The sequence below is a fragment of the Geotrypetes seraphini genome, chromosome 6 (genome assembly GCF_902459505.1).
Source record: "Geotrypetes seraphini chromosome 6, aGeoSer1.1, whole genome shotgun sequence".
NCBI classification, from domain to species: Eukaryota; Metazoa; Chordata; class Amphibia; order Gymnophiona; family Dermophiidae; genus Geotrypetes; species Geotrypetes seraphini.
In genome coordinates, this window is record NC_047089.1 from 246,468,965 (window position 1) to 246,485,754 (window position 16,790).

At 44.8% G+C, this 16,790-nt stretch overlaps 2 protein-coding genes across 3 annotated transcripts in view; one reads left to right on the forward strand and one right to left on the reverse strand.

Moving 5' to 3' along the window:
- The window catches only part of RPGR (retinitis pigmentosa GTPase regulator), a 117,594-nt gene extending 110,698 nt beyond the window's left edge, over positions 1–6,896 (reverse strand). Inside the window, exon 1 of the mRNA XM_033949473.1 lies at positions 6,650–6,896. Coding sequence (XP_033805364.1) covers positions 6,650–6,689 — 40 coding nt within the window. The 5' untranslated portion in view covers positions 6,690–6,896. The remainder of the gene's footprint in view (positions 1–6,649) is intronic.
- The window catches only part of OTC (ornithine carbamoyltransferase), an 80,056-nt gene that overhangs the window by 14,614 nt on the left and 48,652 nt on the right, over positions 1–16,790 (forward strand). Inside the window, exon 1 of one of the 2 annotated variants that reach the window (XM_033949474.1) lies at positions 13,004–13,176. The exons of the other annotated variant lie outside the window; for it this stretch is intronic. Within the exon in view, the coding sequence (XP_033805365.1) occupies positions 13,100–13,176 (77 nt within the window). The 5' untranslated portion in view covers positions 13,004–13,099. Of the gene's footprint in view, positions 1–13,003; positions 13,177–16,790 lie in introns of those variants that run through there. 2 annotated transcript variants of the gene reach the window in all.

Here is a 16,790-nt window from a genome sequence, read left to right on the forward strand (position 1 = left end):
TTTCTCTCTGTTTACTTACCTCCTACATCAAACAATTCTAAAATCATATTTTAATGCTGAAAGAATATATAAAAATATTGTCTTCTGAATCAATGCCCCATCCAGCTACTGTAGATCAAACTGGTTTCCTCTTCTCTTTTTACATACTCATAAAGCTTCATTTGTAAAGCCTAGACAAGTCAGTGGCCGATTGTTCCATAGCAGCTGACATCATAGCCTCACTGAGAGGCATGGAAACTGGAGCAGACACCAAGCTGCGATGTCAGTGGCTGGGGGAGGCAAAGCTTTGGCCACTGCTGGGACTCGAGTGTTTGACAGTGATGGTCATTCATCTGGGCTCTCTCACGGAGAGGGCAAACATTTGCCATACAGGAACACCTTAGGCCACCGGAATGGTCAGTTCTGCTTTTATCTAGCACTCGTGTCCTGTGGATGTGGGACCTTGGTACCCACGGGAAAGTTTGAAACAGAGCCCAGAAGGTTAGACCTTACTTGCAAATTTCCTCTACTTCAGGCAAGACACGGGTTAAACAAACCCATTATCAGCTGGAGACTGAGGACACCTGACTCAAGAATAGCATAAGAACACTGAACAATTCCAAGCCAGCCAATATTTCCACAAAGCAGATGACGTGGGACTAACCGTGACTGTTCTCTTGACTTGTGGTTGTTCACAAACAAAACAAAAATAATTCACAGCAACAGTCAGCCAGAACAAATTCAAGAAAACCAAAACAATGAATAATACACATCTAGGCAAACTGTGGAACCAACAGAATCCTCTGCAACCAGCCCCTGCCCCGATATCTGCACTAGGGAATGACAAGGGGACAAATTTGTCCCCGTCCCCACAGAACTCAATTTCCTGTCTCCTTGAGGTTTTTTTCCTGCCTCTGCCCCATTCCTGCAAACTCCGTCCTCATCTGCACAAGCCTCAAACACTTTAAAATCCTAAGTAGCAACATTGTAGAGCTCAGATTGTGATGTCATAATGCCTCATTCCACCAATACCTAAGCTCCGTCCTCATCTGCACAAGCCTCAAACACTTTAACATCCTAAGTAGCAAGATTCTAGAGCTCAGACTGTGATGTCATAATGCCTCATTCCACCAATACCTAAGCTCCGTCCTCATCTGCACAAGCCTCAAACACTTTAACATCCTAAGTAGCAAGATTCTAGAGCTCAGACTGTGATGTCATAATGCCTCATTCCACCAATGCCTGAGCTCCGTCCTCATCTGCACAAGCCTCAAACGCTTTAAAATCCTAAGCGGCAACATTCTAGAGCTCAGATTGTGATGTCATAATGCCTCATTCCACCAATGCCTAAGCTCTGTTCTCATCTGCACAAGCCTCAAACACTTTCAGATTATAAGTAGGAACATTCTAGAGCTCAGATTGTGATGTCATAATGCCTCATTCCACCAATGCCTAAGCTCCATCCTCTAACAATTCATAAAGCTTGAAGAAATCAGAGCTGCCAGCAGCGCTGGCTTCAGGAAACTTGCAAATCAGGTACCACTGACTTACCACTTGCACTGGAAGTTCAGCGGTCTCACCAGGGGTCTGCGACATGGTAAAGTAAAATTCCAAATAGCTAGCACTCCCAGTTATATTGCATTCTTATAGTATTCCTAGAGCAATTCTACACCAAAATCTAAAAACTCCTGTAGTCTACGTAGTTTAAATTTATTACTGGGTTAGCAATGATACTGTTTGTTGCCTTATGACCAACCCGGACTAGGCATTGTAAGGGAGAGGATGCTGGATGCTTTTTCCAGAGATACCAAGTTACCCAGTTCCAGGCTGGAGCTTGAAGTCGGTCCTGGTTTTGAACTTACATCTCAGAGCAGTGTGGGATTTGTAGTACTTGATCCTGAAATCAGTGCTGCAAGTCCTACAGTGCAACAGGATAAGATGATTAGAAATCTAAGACTCTCCCAGAATCTCCAGCCTGAAATTGGATAACTTGGCATCTCTTTCAGACACCAGGTTTCTCTCCTTGCCAGACTCCTGATCTGGTGGCTAAGCTACCCGGTTTCCCGGCTGGAGATTTGAGACAGTCCTGGTTTTGAACTTAATGCCCAAAGCAATGTGGAAGTGGTAGTGTCTGATCTTGTCCTTTGAAATCAATGTTGCAAAATAACATAACATAACTTTATCCTTCTATACCACCATAATCAAACAATTTCTAGGTGGTTTACACAGAAGAAGGCTGGACAATCAGCGAAATACAATTAATTGAAATACAGCAAATTTTCCTAAAAAATTCAATATAAAATTTTTGTTAACAGTAATGTCCGCATTTAGGTAATACATTTATCAAACAACTTTGACTTGATTACTTTACGAAATGCATCATAAGACAACACAACTCCACCAATACGATTACCCCACCAGGACTGTTGCTTATTTGCTTGAAATGCAAGAGTCCTGTCCAAAAAGATCTTATATCTGCAGCTGATAATTTTTGGATAGGCAAATACGTTGGAATTCCTAGTTATCCTTGTTGGACTATATAACACAAAATGAGATAAAAGGTAATTTGGGGCAAATCCTCAAACCAACTTAAAACAGATGCCCAAAAATTTAAATAGCATTCGTGCTTCCACCGGGAGCCAATGGAGCAGTCGACAGTAAGGACTAATATGGTCATTTTCTTCAGCCCGGCCGTATTCTGGGCTGGGCTAAAGAATCCTCAATTTTCTCAGGATTTTCTTTGGGGCTCCCAGATAGACAATGTTACAATAATCCAATATGGATAAAACCAATGCCCGCATCAATAGTCTGAAAGATAAAGGATCCAAGTATTTTTTGATAGTCTTTAGTTTCCATAGTGCAAAGAAGCACTTCTTTACCACTGAATTTGTATGTTCTACTATAGATAATTGGGAATCTAATAAGACTCCCAATATTTTTATGGATTTTGATATTGGGTAATCATAGCCATTTAAACAAAGCGACGGCCTAGTTATTTTGCCTTTTGGGCTGGCCAAGAATATTTTTGTCTTTTCTGTATTAAGTTTCAATTTAAAACTGGTTGTCCATTTCTCTATCTCAGTCATGATATGGGAAATTTGTGTTACAATATCATTAGTTAAATCGTTTAGTGGAATTAAAATGGAAATATCATCAGTATACACTTCTCCCTCTGTATTCACGGTTTCAGAATTCGCGGTTTCGATTATTCACGGTTTTTAGCTTGCTGGCTCCTCCCCCCAAATTACATCAGCTTGCAAAGAGAAATCACCGATTCCAAGCATTTACAGAGAAAAATCGCCGATTCCCAGCACTTTCTTCGCCGTGTTTTGCCTCTCCTATAGGAACAGGCCAGGTCTCCCACCATGTTATTTGCGGTGTCACCATATTCACGATGGTTTTCAATAGAAAACAGCGAATAACATATGAAAAAGTTATTCACAGTTTTTCTGTATTTGCGGTTTTGTTAATCCCCTATCACAGCGAATATGGAGGGAGAAGTGTATATATAAAAGTTTAAATTTAAATTTTGCAATAGATGTCCTAAATAACGTAGGAGATAGCGGGGAACCCTGCGGTACCCCAGATGGGTTACTCCAAGAGTAAGAGTATTTACTATCACAAACCACCCGATGTGATCTTTTCGTCAGAAAACCTTGCAACCAGCTCCACATTTTTCCAGAAAGTCCTATTGAATCTAAACAGTTCAACATTATTTCATGATCTACTAAATCAAAAGCGCTACTAAAATCCAATTGCAAAATTAAGGCACTAGGTATCTTTACTAAAAAGACCATTAAGCTGGTCAAGGATTGTGGCTAAAACTGTCTCTGTACTAAAACCTTTTCTAAATCCTGACTGATGTTCTAATAGAATATTAAATTTATCCAATTAATTCACCAGTTCTAAATTAACCAATCCTTCTAACAGTTTGGTAAACAAGGGAATACTCGCTATATGTCTGTAATTGGATATCAAGATATGTCCCATTTCCTCGTAGAATATTCCCTTAATAAGTGTGTCAGATATCCAATTAAATAAAGTTACTTTAAAGTCAAGTGTAGCAATTTTCATAATCTTTGAGGGGCATTCATCCAGCAAACAATTTGAATTAGTATATTTGTTAAATAGTTTTAAAAACTGATGCCAATTTGGACTCTCGAACTGGTTACATAACATATCCACTCTGGGGTCATTTTCCTGATATCTAGGATGAAATTCAAAATCATCTATAGGGAAAGGTATAGTTGCTCTTTAATTCAAGGATTTTATTATTGAAAAATTCGGCAAGGAGCCCAAGTAGTATCTGTTAGTCTATTTACCAACTTAAACAATTCTCTACTATTTATTTTGGATCAACCTATTTTCTGTAAGTAATATTTTGAATGTTTTTCTTTAATCAAGGTTTTATAGTTTCTCGCTTTAAGTTTCCAAATTATTTTACCTTCTTCTTTATTTATGCCAAATTTTTTCCAATTTTCTTAGTTCCTGTTTAAAAACTAGTAGTTCAGAATGAAACCACTCATTTAAGGCCCTCACCTTCTTTTTGTATGTTTTAAATGGGGCTATTTGATCCAATACTTCCTTCCTGAATTTTCCCCAACTCCTAGGGAAATATCGGACCTCCTCACTTTTAGGGTATAGTTTGTAGTGGGTCCAGAATTCAGTAGGATTTATAGTTCCTCTACTAATTTTGTCCTTATGTTTTTATTTTTTTTGAATAGATTTATTTTTTTGTCAACATAATTCAAAATTGCAAATGTAATGATCTGACCAGATGCATTTTTCCCATACCCCTTGTAATGCACCAGGACAGGGCTGTTAGAAACATAGGACAGTCCCAAAATGAACATAAGGTTCCAGGTTTCTTTCTAGGTGCTGAAATGGACAAAGACGCATGAGATGCCAAGTTACCCAATTCCAGGCTGGCCATTTTGAGACAGTCCTGCATTTCTGACAGCCCTATCGTGGTGCATTATGAGACCGGGTGGCATCAGGCACTACAGCTTCCACATTGCTTTGGGCAGTAAGTGGAAAACCAGGACTGTCCCAAAATCTGAAGCTTGGAACTGTGTCATTTGACATTTCTGTTTCAGACACCAGGTTTCTCTCCTTGCCAGACTCCTGCTCCGGTGGCAGTGCCAAAGGGGCGCAAGATGCCAAGTTACCCAATTTGAGACAGTCCTGCATTTCTATCGTGGTGCATTATGAGACCGGGTGGCATCAGGCACTACAGCTTCCAAGTTGCTTCGGGCAGTAAGTGGAAAACCAGGACTGTCCCAAAATCTGAAGCCTGGAACTGTGTCATTTGACATTTCTGTTTCAGACACCAGGTTTCTCTCCTTGCCAGACTCCTGCTCCGGTGGCAGTGCCAAAGGGGCGCAAGATGCCAAGTTACCCAATTTGAGACAGTCCTGCATTTCTATCGTGGTGCATTATGAGACCGGGTGGCATCAGCTTCCACGTTGCTTCGGGAAAACCAGGACTGTCCCAAAATCTGAAGCCTGGAACTGTGTCATTTGACATTTCTGTTTCAGACACCAGGTTTCTCTCCTTGCCAGACTCCTGCTCCGGTGCCAGTGCCAAAGGGGCGCAAGATGCCAAGTTACCCAATTTGAGACAGTCCTGCATTTCTATCGTGGTGCATTATGAGACCGGGTGGCATCAGCTTCCACGTTGCTTCGGGAAAACCAGGACTGTCCCAAAATCTGAAGCCTGGAACTGTGTCATTTGACATTTCTGTTTCAGACACCAGGTTTCTCTCCTTGCCAGACTCCTGCTCCGGTGGCAGTGCCAAAGGGGCGCAAGATGCCAAGTTACCCAATTTGAGACAGTCCTGCATTTCTATCGTGGTGCATTATGAGACCGGGTGGCATCAGCTTCCACGTTGCTTCGGGAAAACCAGGACTGTCCCAAAATCTGAAGCCTGGAACTGTGTTATTTGACATTTCTGTTTCAGACACCAGGTTTCTCTCCTTGCCAGACTCCTGCTCCGGTGGCAGTGCCAAAGGGGCGCAAGATGCCAAGTTATCCAATTTGAGACAGTCCTGCATTTCTATCGTGGTGCATTATGAGACCGGGTGGCATCAGGCACTACAGCTTCCACGTTGCTTCGGGCAGTAAGCGGAAAACCAGGACTGTCCCAAAATCTGAAGCCTGGAACTGTGTCATTTGACATTTCTGTTTCAGACACCAGGTTTCTCTCCTTGCCAGACTCCTGCTCCGGTGGCAGTGCCAAAGGGGCGCAAGATGCCAAGTTACCCAATTTGAGACAGTCCTGCATTTCTATCGTGGTGCATTATGAGACCGGGTGGCATCAGCTTCCACGTTGCTTCGGGAAAACCAGGACTGTCCCAAAATCTGAAGCCTGGAACTGTGTCATTTGACATTTCTGTTTCAGACACCAGCTTTCTCTCCTTGCCAGACTCCTGCTCCGGTGGCAGTGCCAAAGGGGCGCAAGATGCCAAGTTACCCAATTTGAGACAGTCCTGCATTTCTATCGTGGTGCATTATGAGACCGGGTGGCATCAGCTTCCACGTTGCTTCGGGAAAACCAGGACTGTCCCTACGGTCCAGCGCGGAACCGGGTCGCCCGGGCATCTCGCGCGCCTGCGCCGAGCCTCCAACGAAGCCTGGCGCCTCTCCGGGGGCCCGGCCGCCCGCCACTCACCGGGTACGGCCACCTGCTCCTCCTTCTCCTCGGCTGCCATGCTGTCCGGCGGCGGCGCTGCCCTTTCCCGCTTGACTACGCCATTGGTGGCGCGCGGGAGGAAGGGACGGCGCTCGCGCCCCTGCTCGCGCTCTCCCAGAGCTGGTCTCTAACGCGGGTGCGGGGGGGGCGCGGCCAAGGAGAGGAGGGGGGGAGGGGAGCCGGAAGTAAACAAACTGCCCGTCTATAGCAACGGAGGCGGGCGGGAGGAGCCTAGAGGAGGGAAGGGAAGGACAGGAGGGCGGCGCCTGCCGGTGGGAGGAGGAAGAAAGGCAAACGAGGAACGCGCGGCGGCGGAGGAGCCAAGGGGCGGGCGGCACAGCGACGCCTGCCGCTCGGAGGACGGTACTAGCACCTTAGCCGCTGAAGAGGAGAGCGAGGCCTGCAGGTGGGCAACGGGTACTGCAAGCCTCGCGCAGACCTGGAGGCTCTAGGGCGGGGGTGTCACACTCAATCACATAAGCCAGGGCACGAAATCTAAAACTTAGGCTAAGTCGCGACCAAATTTTTTATTGAGATATTTAAAGGTCCTTTTATTAAGGTACTCTTTTTTTTTTTTTATTATTATTTATTTATCGTTTTAAAATTCTTAACAAAATCAAAACATTTTGTACAGAAAGATTGTTAGATCAAACACAAAATTATAAGAAAATCATTTACATGATGTAGAAGAAAAAAGTTCTAGTCGGACAATCTCAAGTCCTCTTTAGTATGATCCAAGATTATTTATGAGTGAACTTTAGGAAATCAGTTTATAATTCTATACAAAGGAAACAGTATCGCGTGCCTGGCTTGAGGAATTATTCTAATATCAAATCCAATTAGTTTTACTATTACGTTGTTGTTACTGTAGTAGTTGTTGTTCCTTCTTTTTCCAGACGTTTCAGTGTCAGAAAGGCTGTAAGTTGAGATGGTTCAAAAAACACATACTTATTATCTCGATACCTTATTATACATTTACATGGGAAACGTAAAAAGAAAATACCACCCAGCTGTGTAACTCCTGCTTTCATCAAAAGAAACTGCCGCCTACGATTCTGAGTTTCTCTACTAACATCTGGAAACATTTGAATTTTCAAACCCAAAAATTCTTTATTCTTGTTTCTAAAGAACATTTTCAAAATCCAATCCTTATCCGGCAACAACGCCACCGATAGTAAGAGAGTTGCTGGTTTAACCAAATCTTTATCTGATGTTTCCAGGATTGCTGTCAAATCTTGTTGAAGGTCTTGTATTTCCTGTTTCTTATCCTCCGAGTGTTGATCCCCTTCTTTAATAGGCAAATAATATACTCGAGTGAGAGGAGGCAATGATTCCTCAGGAATATTAAGTATCTCCATAAAGTACCTTTTTATCATCTCTCTCGGGTTTATAGATAGGATTTTAGGAAAATTCAACAGTCGTAGATTACTAGTCCGATAGTTATTTTCCATAGTTTCCAATTTTCTTCTAATGATTTGATTATCTTTTATTATTGTGGATTGAACTTGTTTGATCGTTTTCACTTCGTTTTCAATTTCTCCCACTTTTTCTTTAACATTAGAAATTTCCTGTTTATTTTCCTCTATTGTCTGTTTTAGAATTTTTGTATTCTTTTCACCTTCCTTAATTTGTTTAGTTAGTGAGTCTCCCAGTTTGGAAACTAAGTCCCAAATTGAATCAAGAGTCACTTCAGCTGGTTTTTCATATTTAAAGAAAGTCTCATGTAAAGTTTGAGAAGGCTCACCTTGACTGCCTTCTGTCTGTTGGTCTGGATTTTCTCCTCCTTCCACTCTATTCGCTGGAGGTATCTCTGGGCTTAACAAAGCCATAGAGACTTCACCTTGCTGGCTCCCCGGTGTTACAGCCTCAGGGTCAGAGAGTGCTACAGCTTCTAGCCCACTCCTTTCCCATGGGGAACTCGCACTCAGCGGTGGGGGAGGTGGATTCCTTTGGTCGGGGCTCAGCGTGGTATCCAGCCCCAGGACTTCCGGTCCGGCGTCACTCCACGCCGCAGAGTCCAGCGGGCGATTCCCCGACACCACTGACTCCCTTTGGATACGCTGAAGAAAATGCTCAATCGAAGCAAGAGGGGGATGTTCAAGACGCCGCGAGGCAGCAGCGGCGCTCTTCCCCCGTCTCTTCGGCATCGCGACCGACGAAAATCTAGTCACTGCTGTAATGAAAAGCGGATATACCCTCAGCGTCTCACCAGACACCGGTACGAATCGCCATCTTGGATCTAAACCTTATTAAGGTACTCTAACCGATTTAGCGTGCGCTAAATGCGCACCTTAATAAAAGGACCCCTTAGGGCTCCTTTTACTAAGGTGCGTTAGGGCATTAACGTCCGGAATAGCGCAAGCTGAATTGCCCCGCACACTAGACCTTAACACCAGCATTGAGCTGGCGTTAGTTCTAGCCGCGTAGCGCGCGGTAATATCCTGCGTGCGCTAAAAACGTTAGCGCACCTTAGTAAAAGGAGCCCTTAGTCTTCGTAGAAGTCTAGGGTTGCAACCTCTCCAACCCCACGCTGGCTCTGTGATGTAAACAAAATAAATAAAAAAGACTTTTCCTCTCTCTGTTAGGTTCTAATTTACGCTCGCTGTCTTAACACCAGCTCTGGCAGGATACACATTTCAAATCTGACATATTGTAATCACAAAACAGAAAATAAAATTATTTTTTTCTAGCTTTTGTTGGGCCCAAGCTCTAGTTGTCTTCTGATAACTCGCTTGCCAGGGTCTCCTGACCATTTGTCGTTTTCTTCTTTCTCCGCGCTAACCATCCATCTTATATCTCTGTCCTCCCCTTTCGTTTCTCTTCCCTCCCCCAGAGGTCTGGCATCTTTCCTTTTTTTCGTCTCCATCCCCACAGCTGCAGCGATGGACCCCACCATCTCTAGATCCACCATCTCTATTTTTCTCAACTATCCTTTCATCCAACATCTCTCCCTCCTTCCCCACCACCCCAGGGTCCACCATCTCTCCCTTTCTCTTCCCAATTACTCTTCTTTCCAGTATCTCTATCCACCCCTCCACACCATCCCTTGTGTCCAACTTTTCTCCCTTTCTGTTCCTTCCCTCCCTCCATCCCATTGTCCACCATCTCTCTCCTCTGTTTTTAGACCCATTATTTCTTCCTCTCTCCCCACCCTCAGTCCGGCATATGCACATCTGTTTGGATGCTTCCTTCCCTCCCTCCGTGTATTTCTACACCAGGACCCCTGAAGGCTTGCATGTTTTCCCACCTTCTTTATAGCATCCTCCGGCTTCCTGGTCTCATCTTCAAAGCAGCCTGCAGAGGATTGCCAGTGCTGTAGCGAACCTAGCAGGCTGCCGCTGGCCTCCACAGCATATTCCCTCTGCTGCAGTCCCACCCCTCCTCTGACATGCTGCGGAGGTCACTGGCAGCCTACTAGGTTTGCTGCAGCCGACCAGCGATCCTCTGCAGGCTGCTTTGAAGTTGAGGCGGGGATGGAGGGAGGGAAGGAACAGAGAGCCAAATCTAATTACCCTGTGGGCCTGAATTTGACAACCCTGCTCTAAAGGGAAGAAGTGGACAGTGACACCTACCAATGTGAAGAAAATACTAGCATCATGAGGAAAAGGGCAAGAGCGACTCCTGTGGGTGGGAGGAGGGAACTAGTATTGCAGTTACTGAAAATTCAGCAGAAACGGGCAACAGCGACGCCTTTAGGTGGGAAACGGATACTGTAAAGCTGTGCCCTAGGGGAGGAGGATGTTGAATTACCTCCCTATTATCCCTTAGTATTCTCGAGCAGGTTGGCTCTGCAGACATGTTGCTCGGATAGGCATCATTCCTTTTAGCCAGATATTTTCTACTGTGCCCCCAAATATTTTAGTAAACAGTTATGGACTGATTTCCTTCTTTTGTACAATACCATAACTATATATATATAATATGGTTACCAGATTTTCCCGAAGTAAAATCCGGCCCTATGTCCACACTCCCAGTTCCTCCCCTGCCACACTCCCAGATGGCATCCACGCATTTGTGGACACGACGCAGTGATGAAAAGGAGGACATGTCCAGGGACGTCCGGACATCTGCTAACCCTACTCACTGGGCTAATGTCAAATTCTTTTGAGATCTTTTTAAATCCCTTACCAGACTTATAAGCTGCTACAATCTTCTTTCTGAAGGCCTCAGACAGCTCTTTTCTTTTTAAAAAAAAAAATTATTTATTCATTTTTTAATCTTACAACAAGTGTACAAATAAGAAAACATTTAAAATTAAATACATCACTTGAATCTCTTTCTGGTATAACATCAAATAAATAAATTTATTCCCTTCCCACCCACCCTTTCCTTTAGACAGCTCTTTTGAGCTCACCATGGTGTTCACTCTCACCGCAGCAGTCATGAGCACACCAAACTAAATGTCTGCGGTTTAAGTAGGGCAAAACTCCTTCGAAATGCTGAGTATTGATGTTCTAATCATGTGCACCTGATGTGATACACCTGTGTGTGATCTGAGCCACTTTAAGTGGGAGGATATGTGGGGGTGTCCTAATTTATTCCTTAGTTAGAATACCTGGGGCAGTGGGTGGATTAAATGACTAACCTGAGATCACAAAGAACAGTATGGGTTTGAACCCACAACGTCAGGATGCTGCAGCTTTAACCACTGTGCCACACTCTCCACTAATTTAGGAGTATAACACTTGAACCTCCCTCCCCTCCCCCTTTTGCTAAGCCTCATTTGAGATTTCTACCGCGGCCCAGAGTGCTAAATGCTAAAATTCCTATGAATGTCGGAGCAACGTCGGAGCATTTAGCGCCCCGGGCCGCGGTAGAAACGTCTACTGCGGTTTAGTAAAAGAGGGCCAAAGGTGGTAGCACAAATCCTCTGTCTACTGAGTCCTTATATTACCAGACGTCCGGATTTCCATGGACATGTCCGGGTTTTGAAAAGCTTGTTGCAACGAGCGACGTCTGGATGGCATCTGCAGATGCGGCGATGTCGTCGCGTCACAGTGCATGCAAAGATGCCGTCCCAACAAACAAACAGGTTAAGGGGGTGGGATGGGGGGGGGTGGAATGGGGCGTGGCTGGGCAGGATGGGGCAGGGCCATTGGTCCAGATTTTCGCTCCCGAAAATCTGGTAACCCTTCTATTTTAATAAGAACATAAGAAATGGCTCTAGGTCCATCCAGTCCGGCGACCCGCACCCGCGGAGGCCAAGCCAGGTGTTCCCTGCTGAGAAACCTTGTTTACTCGTATCCCCCAATGTGATTTGCAAGAAGGTGTGCGTCCAACTTGCTCTTGAATCCCAGAATGCTGGTCTCCATCACGACCTCCTCAGGGAGAGCGTTCCAAGCGTCCACCACTCGTTGTGCGAAACAAAACTTCCTAATATTTGTCCTGGGCCTGGTGCCCCTCAGTTTCAGTCCATGACCTCTTGTCCGAGTCACCTTTGACAATGTGAATAACGATGTTTCTTGCTCTATTTTGTCAAATCCTTTTAGTATTTTAAAAGTCTCTATCATGTCCCCTCGCAGTCTTCTCTTCTCGAGGGTGAACAATCCCAGTTTTCCGAGGCGTTCTTTGTAGCTCAAATTCTCGATACCTTTAACTAGCTTCGTGGCTCGCCTTTGCACCCTCTCCAGTAGGGTTATATCCTTCTTTAGGTAGGGAGACCAGTGTTGAACACAGTACTCCAAGTGTGGTCTGACCATTGCTCTGTAAAGCGGCATGATGATGTCCGCCGATCTACTTGTGATTCCCTTCTTTATCATGCCCAACATCCTATTTGCTTTCTTTGCTGCCGCTGCGCATTGAGCCGACGGCTTCAGGGTCCTGTCTATCAGTACCCCCAGGTCCCTTTCTTGTTCGGTCTTGCCCAGTGTCACACCTAACATTTTATATTCATGTTCCTTGTTTTTCTTACCCAGGTGCATCACTTTGCATTTTTCTATGTTAAACTTCATCTGCCACTTTTCTGCCCATTTCTCTAGCTGGTTCAAATCTCTCTGAAGTTCTTCTCTGTCCTTATGTGTCCCAACTACCCGACATAGTTTTGTGTCGTCCGCAAGACCATTGGCCATTGACTAGCTCACAGCACAGAAACCACAAACCTACAGCTCTGTTTGACCTTGATGATCCTTAATTATTGCAATGGCAACACGAGCTGAACTTACAAGTGGTGGGGGCACAGATGAAGGCTGTTCCTACTGATGAAACAGAAGTCAGAGGTTGTGTAATTGATAAGATTAGGAATTTCACTGAATTTCACATGCCTGCCAAATTTTGGAATAGGTGAAAGTGCAGCCTTTGTTCCGAGCAGCTCAGACTGCCATCCGTGAACTGGGGGGGCATCCCTGTCTGCAGCTCTAAGGACGGGGATTCTCCATTTTGCACAGCTTCATTCTCAGGACTTAAGGGGAGGATTTTGGAGCAAGGAAAAGAATGTTCTTTCGGCTAAAGAACCTGCTGTGGGCTGCGTCATGGAGAAGCAGCAACTTGTGCTTTATACGAAACTTTCAGTAAGTTTGCAGTTCCACTTTGATTCATCCTACACTTGACTGGAAGGAAAAGCAGTCTTTGAACAGTAGGTCATCTACCATTGCATGACAAGGATAGGTTAATGTATCTTGCGCATTAGTTCCTATAATAATTAATATCTGCTGTAACAAACATTCCTTATAACAAACAAATATGCTAGAAATGCTTTATGGCTACAGCTGTCTATGCTATTTGCAGAATGGTCTGGGGCTGCTTTCATCACATGGAAACCAAATGAAAGTCCAGTGTGCAGAATTAGATATAGCAGAATTAGAAAAAGGTATAGAGAAGGGTGACAGATGATAAAAGGGATGAGATGACTTCCTTATGAGGAAAATCTAAATCAGCTAGGACTCTTCAACTTGGAGAAGAGACGGCTCAGGGGAAATATGATAGAAGTCTATAAAATATTGAGTAGAGTGGAATGGGTAGAAATGAATCACTTTTTTACTCTTTCCAAATATACTAGAACTAGACGGCCTGCAATGAAGCTGCAAAGTAGTAAATTTAAAACAATTCAGAGAAAAAATGTCTTCTCTTAACGTGCAATTCATTGCCAGAGAATATGGTAGAAGCAGTTAGCTTAGCAGGGTTTTAAAAAGGTTTGGATAATTTCCTAAAAGAAAAGTCCCTATGGCATTATTAAGAATAACTTAGGGAAATCCACTGCTTATTCCTAGGATAAGCAGCATAAAATCTGTTTTACTCCTTGGGGGGTCTTGCCAGGTACTTGTGACCTGGGTTGGCCACTGCTGAAAACAGGATACTGGGCTTGATGGACCTTTGTCCCGTCCCAGTAGGGCAACTCTTATGGTTATTTCTTTTGGGAAACTGAGTCCACTTTTTGTTGTGGATCTGCTCCCATTCTATTAGTCAAGTAGCCTGGGTGTCGCCTTAGTCCACTTGAATCCATAGGAACAAAAGCCATTAAACAATCCTATAGGTGGTAGCGTTTTATATCTGCCTTTCTTCGTTGCTCTTATTCTTAGGTTTCTTTCTTATGTTTCCTAACATAGGGGTCCTTTTACTAAGCTGTCGTAAAAAGTGGCCTTAGCACATTCTTATTTGGGTTTTCTCCATGTGCTAAGGCCATTTTTATACCACAGCAGGAAAATGGCCGACTTTCCATTTTTCCTATTAATGGCTGTGTGCTAACGCTGCCATTTAGCACACAGCCATTAATAATAATTATTGTGTGAGCACTTATCGACACCTGTTTTTTAGGCAGTAAAGGCCTGATTCTATAAACGGTGGCTAATGGCACCCAAGTCCTAGGCACCGCTTGGCGTGGTTGTCAACATAATAAATGACGGCAGATAAAGACCTGAACGGTCCATCTAGTCTGCCCATTAGTTATTCTCATTAAAAATACCTGATTAAATGAACTTGTCTCTTCTATGATATTTCTGGGCCACAGACTAAACTCCACCTGGTATTGTCCTAGGTTCCAACTGCTGAAGTTGCCATTTAATCAAGCCATTGTGACATCACTGCTGAGGTTGACTCTTAGGCATTGGTGGAATGAGGCATTATGACATCACAATCTCAGCTCTGGAATGTTGCTACTCTTTGGGTTTCTGCCAGGTAACATAATAAATGACGGCAGATAAAGTCCTGAACGGTCCATCTAGTCTGTACATTAGTTATACCCATTACAAATACATAATTAAATTAACTTGTCTCTTCTTTGATATTTCTGGGTCATAGTCCTAGGTTCCAACTGCTAAAGTTGCCATCTAAGCTCACTCCTGCCTATCCAACCATCCCGTTGTTTGCAGGATATCTACCGTAAAGTCTGTCCAGGAATGTCCTCATGTTCCAAGTTAGTGGAGATCCCACTGATGCCCTCCCCAGCCCTTCCTACATCGAATTACCACATATGGGACACAAATCGTACAAATCTGTCCAATACCGGCCTTAGTTCTTTAATTTATACCATTTGTTTTCTAATTAGAGATCCTCGGTGTTTATCCCACATTTTTTTGAATTCCGTCACCATTTTCCTCTCCAACACTTCCCTCGGGAGGGCATTCCAGGCATCCATAGAAGTCTGCCTGGCAGTGGCCTAATCAGAATCAGAGCACAAATGGACATCCTCTAAAAAAATAGGCAAATCAACTCTGTTCTGGCTCTTCCCCACACACAGGATCAGATTACAGGGGGGGCCCAGGGCCGGTGTTAGGGGAGGAGCAAACAGGGCAGGGGGCCCCCGACTGCCTGGTGAGGTCAGCTTCCCTCCTTTCCACTCCCTCGCTGCCCTCTCGCTTGCAAGCGAACAACCCAGACCACGGGGCTCTAATATCATGCGTGCCGGCTTCCCTGATCCTCTGAAACATGAAGGTACGTCATTCCTGTTTCGGAGGAGAAGGGAATCTGGTGCGCGCAGTGTTAGAGCCCCGTGGTCTGGGTTGTTCATTCCTGTAAAATAGTAAGTTTGCCTAACCTGTAGAGTTTCTGGAATATTGCCAGAAGTACCCTGTGTGGCTAGAACCCACCCGTTCTACTCTATATCCTGTACTGCAGTGTCCACCCATACATGTGCCAGCTTCCCTTCTCCTCCGAAACAGGAATGACATAACTTCCTGTATCGAAGGAGCAGGGAAGCCGGTGCACGCAGTGTTAGAACCCCATGGCCTGGGTTCAGTTCACTTATGGGTAGTGGGCAAGAGGGCAGTGAGGGAGTGGAAGAGAGGGAAGCTGACCTCACCTCACCAGGCAATTGGGAGGGGGGAGGGAGAGAAATGCTGCTGCACCAAATTGGGGAGAGAAAGGGAAGGAGAGAGAAGGAAGACCAGGGAAGGGAGAGGAGAAGAAAGGGAGATGCCAAGACAATGGGAAGGAGGGGAAGGAAAGGAGATACTAGACCATGGAGGGGGAGGAAAGGGAAGGAGATAGATGCCAGACCAGGGGCAAGGGAGGGAGAGAAACGAAGGAGAAAAAATGCCAGATAATGGAGGGAAAGATAGAAGTGGAGAGCAGAAAGATACCAGAGCATGGGGGAAAGGAAGGGAAACTAAGGAGACAGATGCCAGACCAGAGGAAAAGGAAGGAAAGGAGATGCTAGAGCATGGAGGGGAAGGGAGAGATAGAAGAGAAGGAAAGGAGAGAGATGGCAGGCCATGGGGTTGAGTGGGAAGGAAGGAAGGAAAGGAGAAGAGAGAGATGCCAGAGCATAGAGGAAGGGGTGGAGACAGAAAAATGGAGAGGGGGTTAAGCTGAAATGAATCATGTACAAAGGAGAGAAGGGGGCACAGGACAGACAGTTTATTGAAGGGACTTAGAAAGAGGAAAGATGCCATATGGAAAAGAGAGAGAGGGCGGACACTGGATGGAAAGGGCAGAGAGGGCAGTGCATGGAAGGGGCGAGAGAGAGTGAACAGTAGATAGAAGGGGTAGAGAGAGGGGGAACAGGCACTAAATGGAAGTGTGGGGGAGGGATGGACAGACATTGAATGGAAGGGGGGGTGACGGGCGGAAGGGCGGAGCAGACACTGAAAGGAATTCGGGAGGGGAAAGAAAAAAGGGCATATGCTGGATTGGGGAAGAGGCTAGAGTTAGATACTAGAAGGGGTGAGGTAAAGAGGTGGCAAGCTAT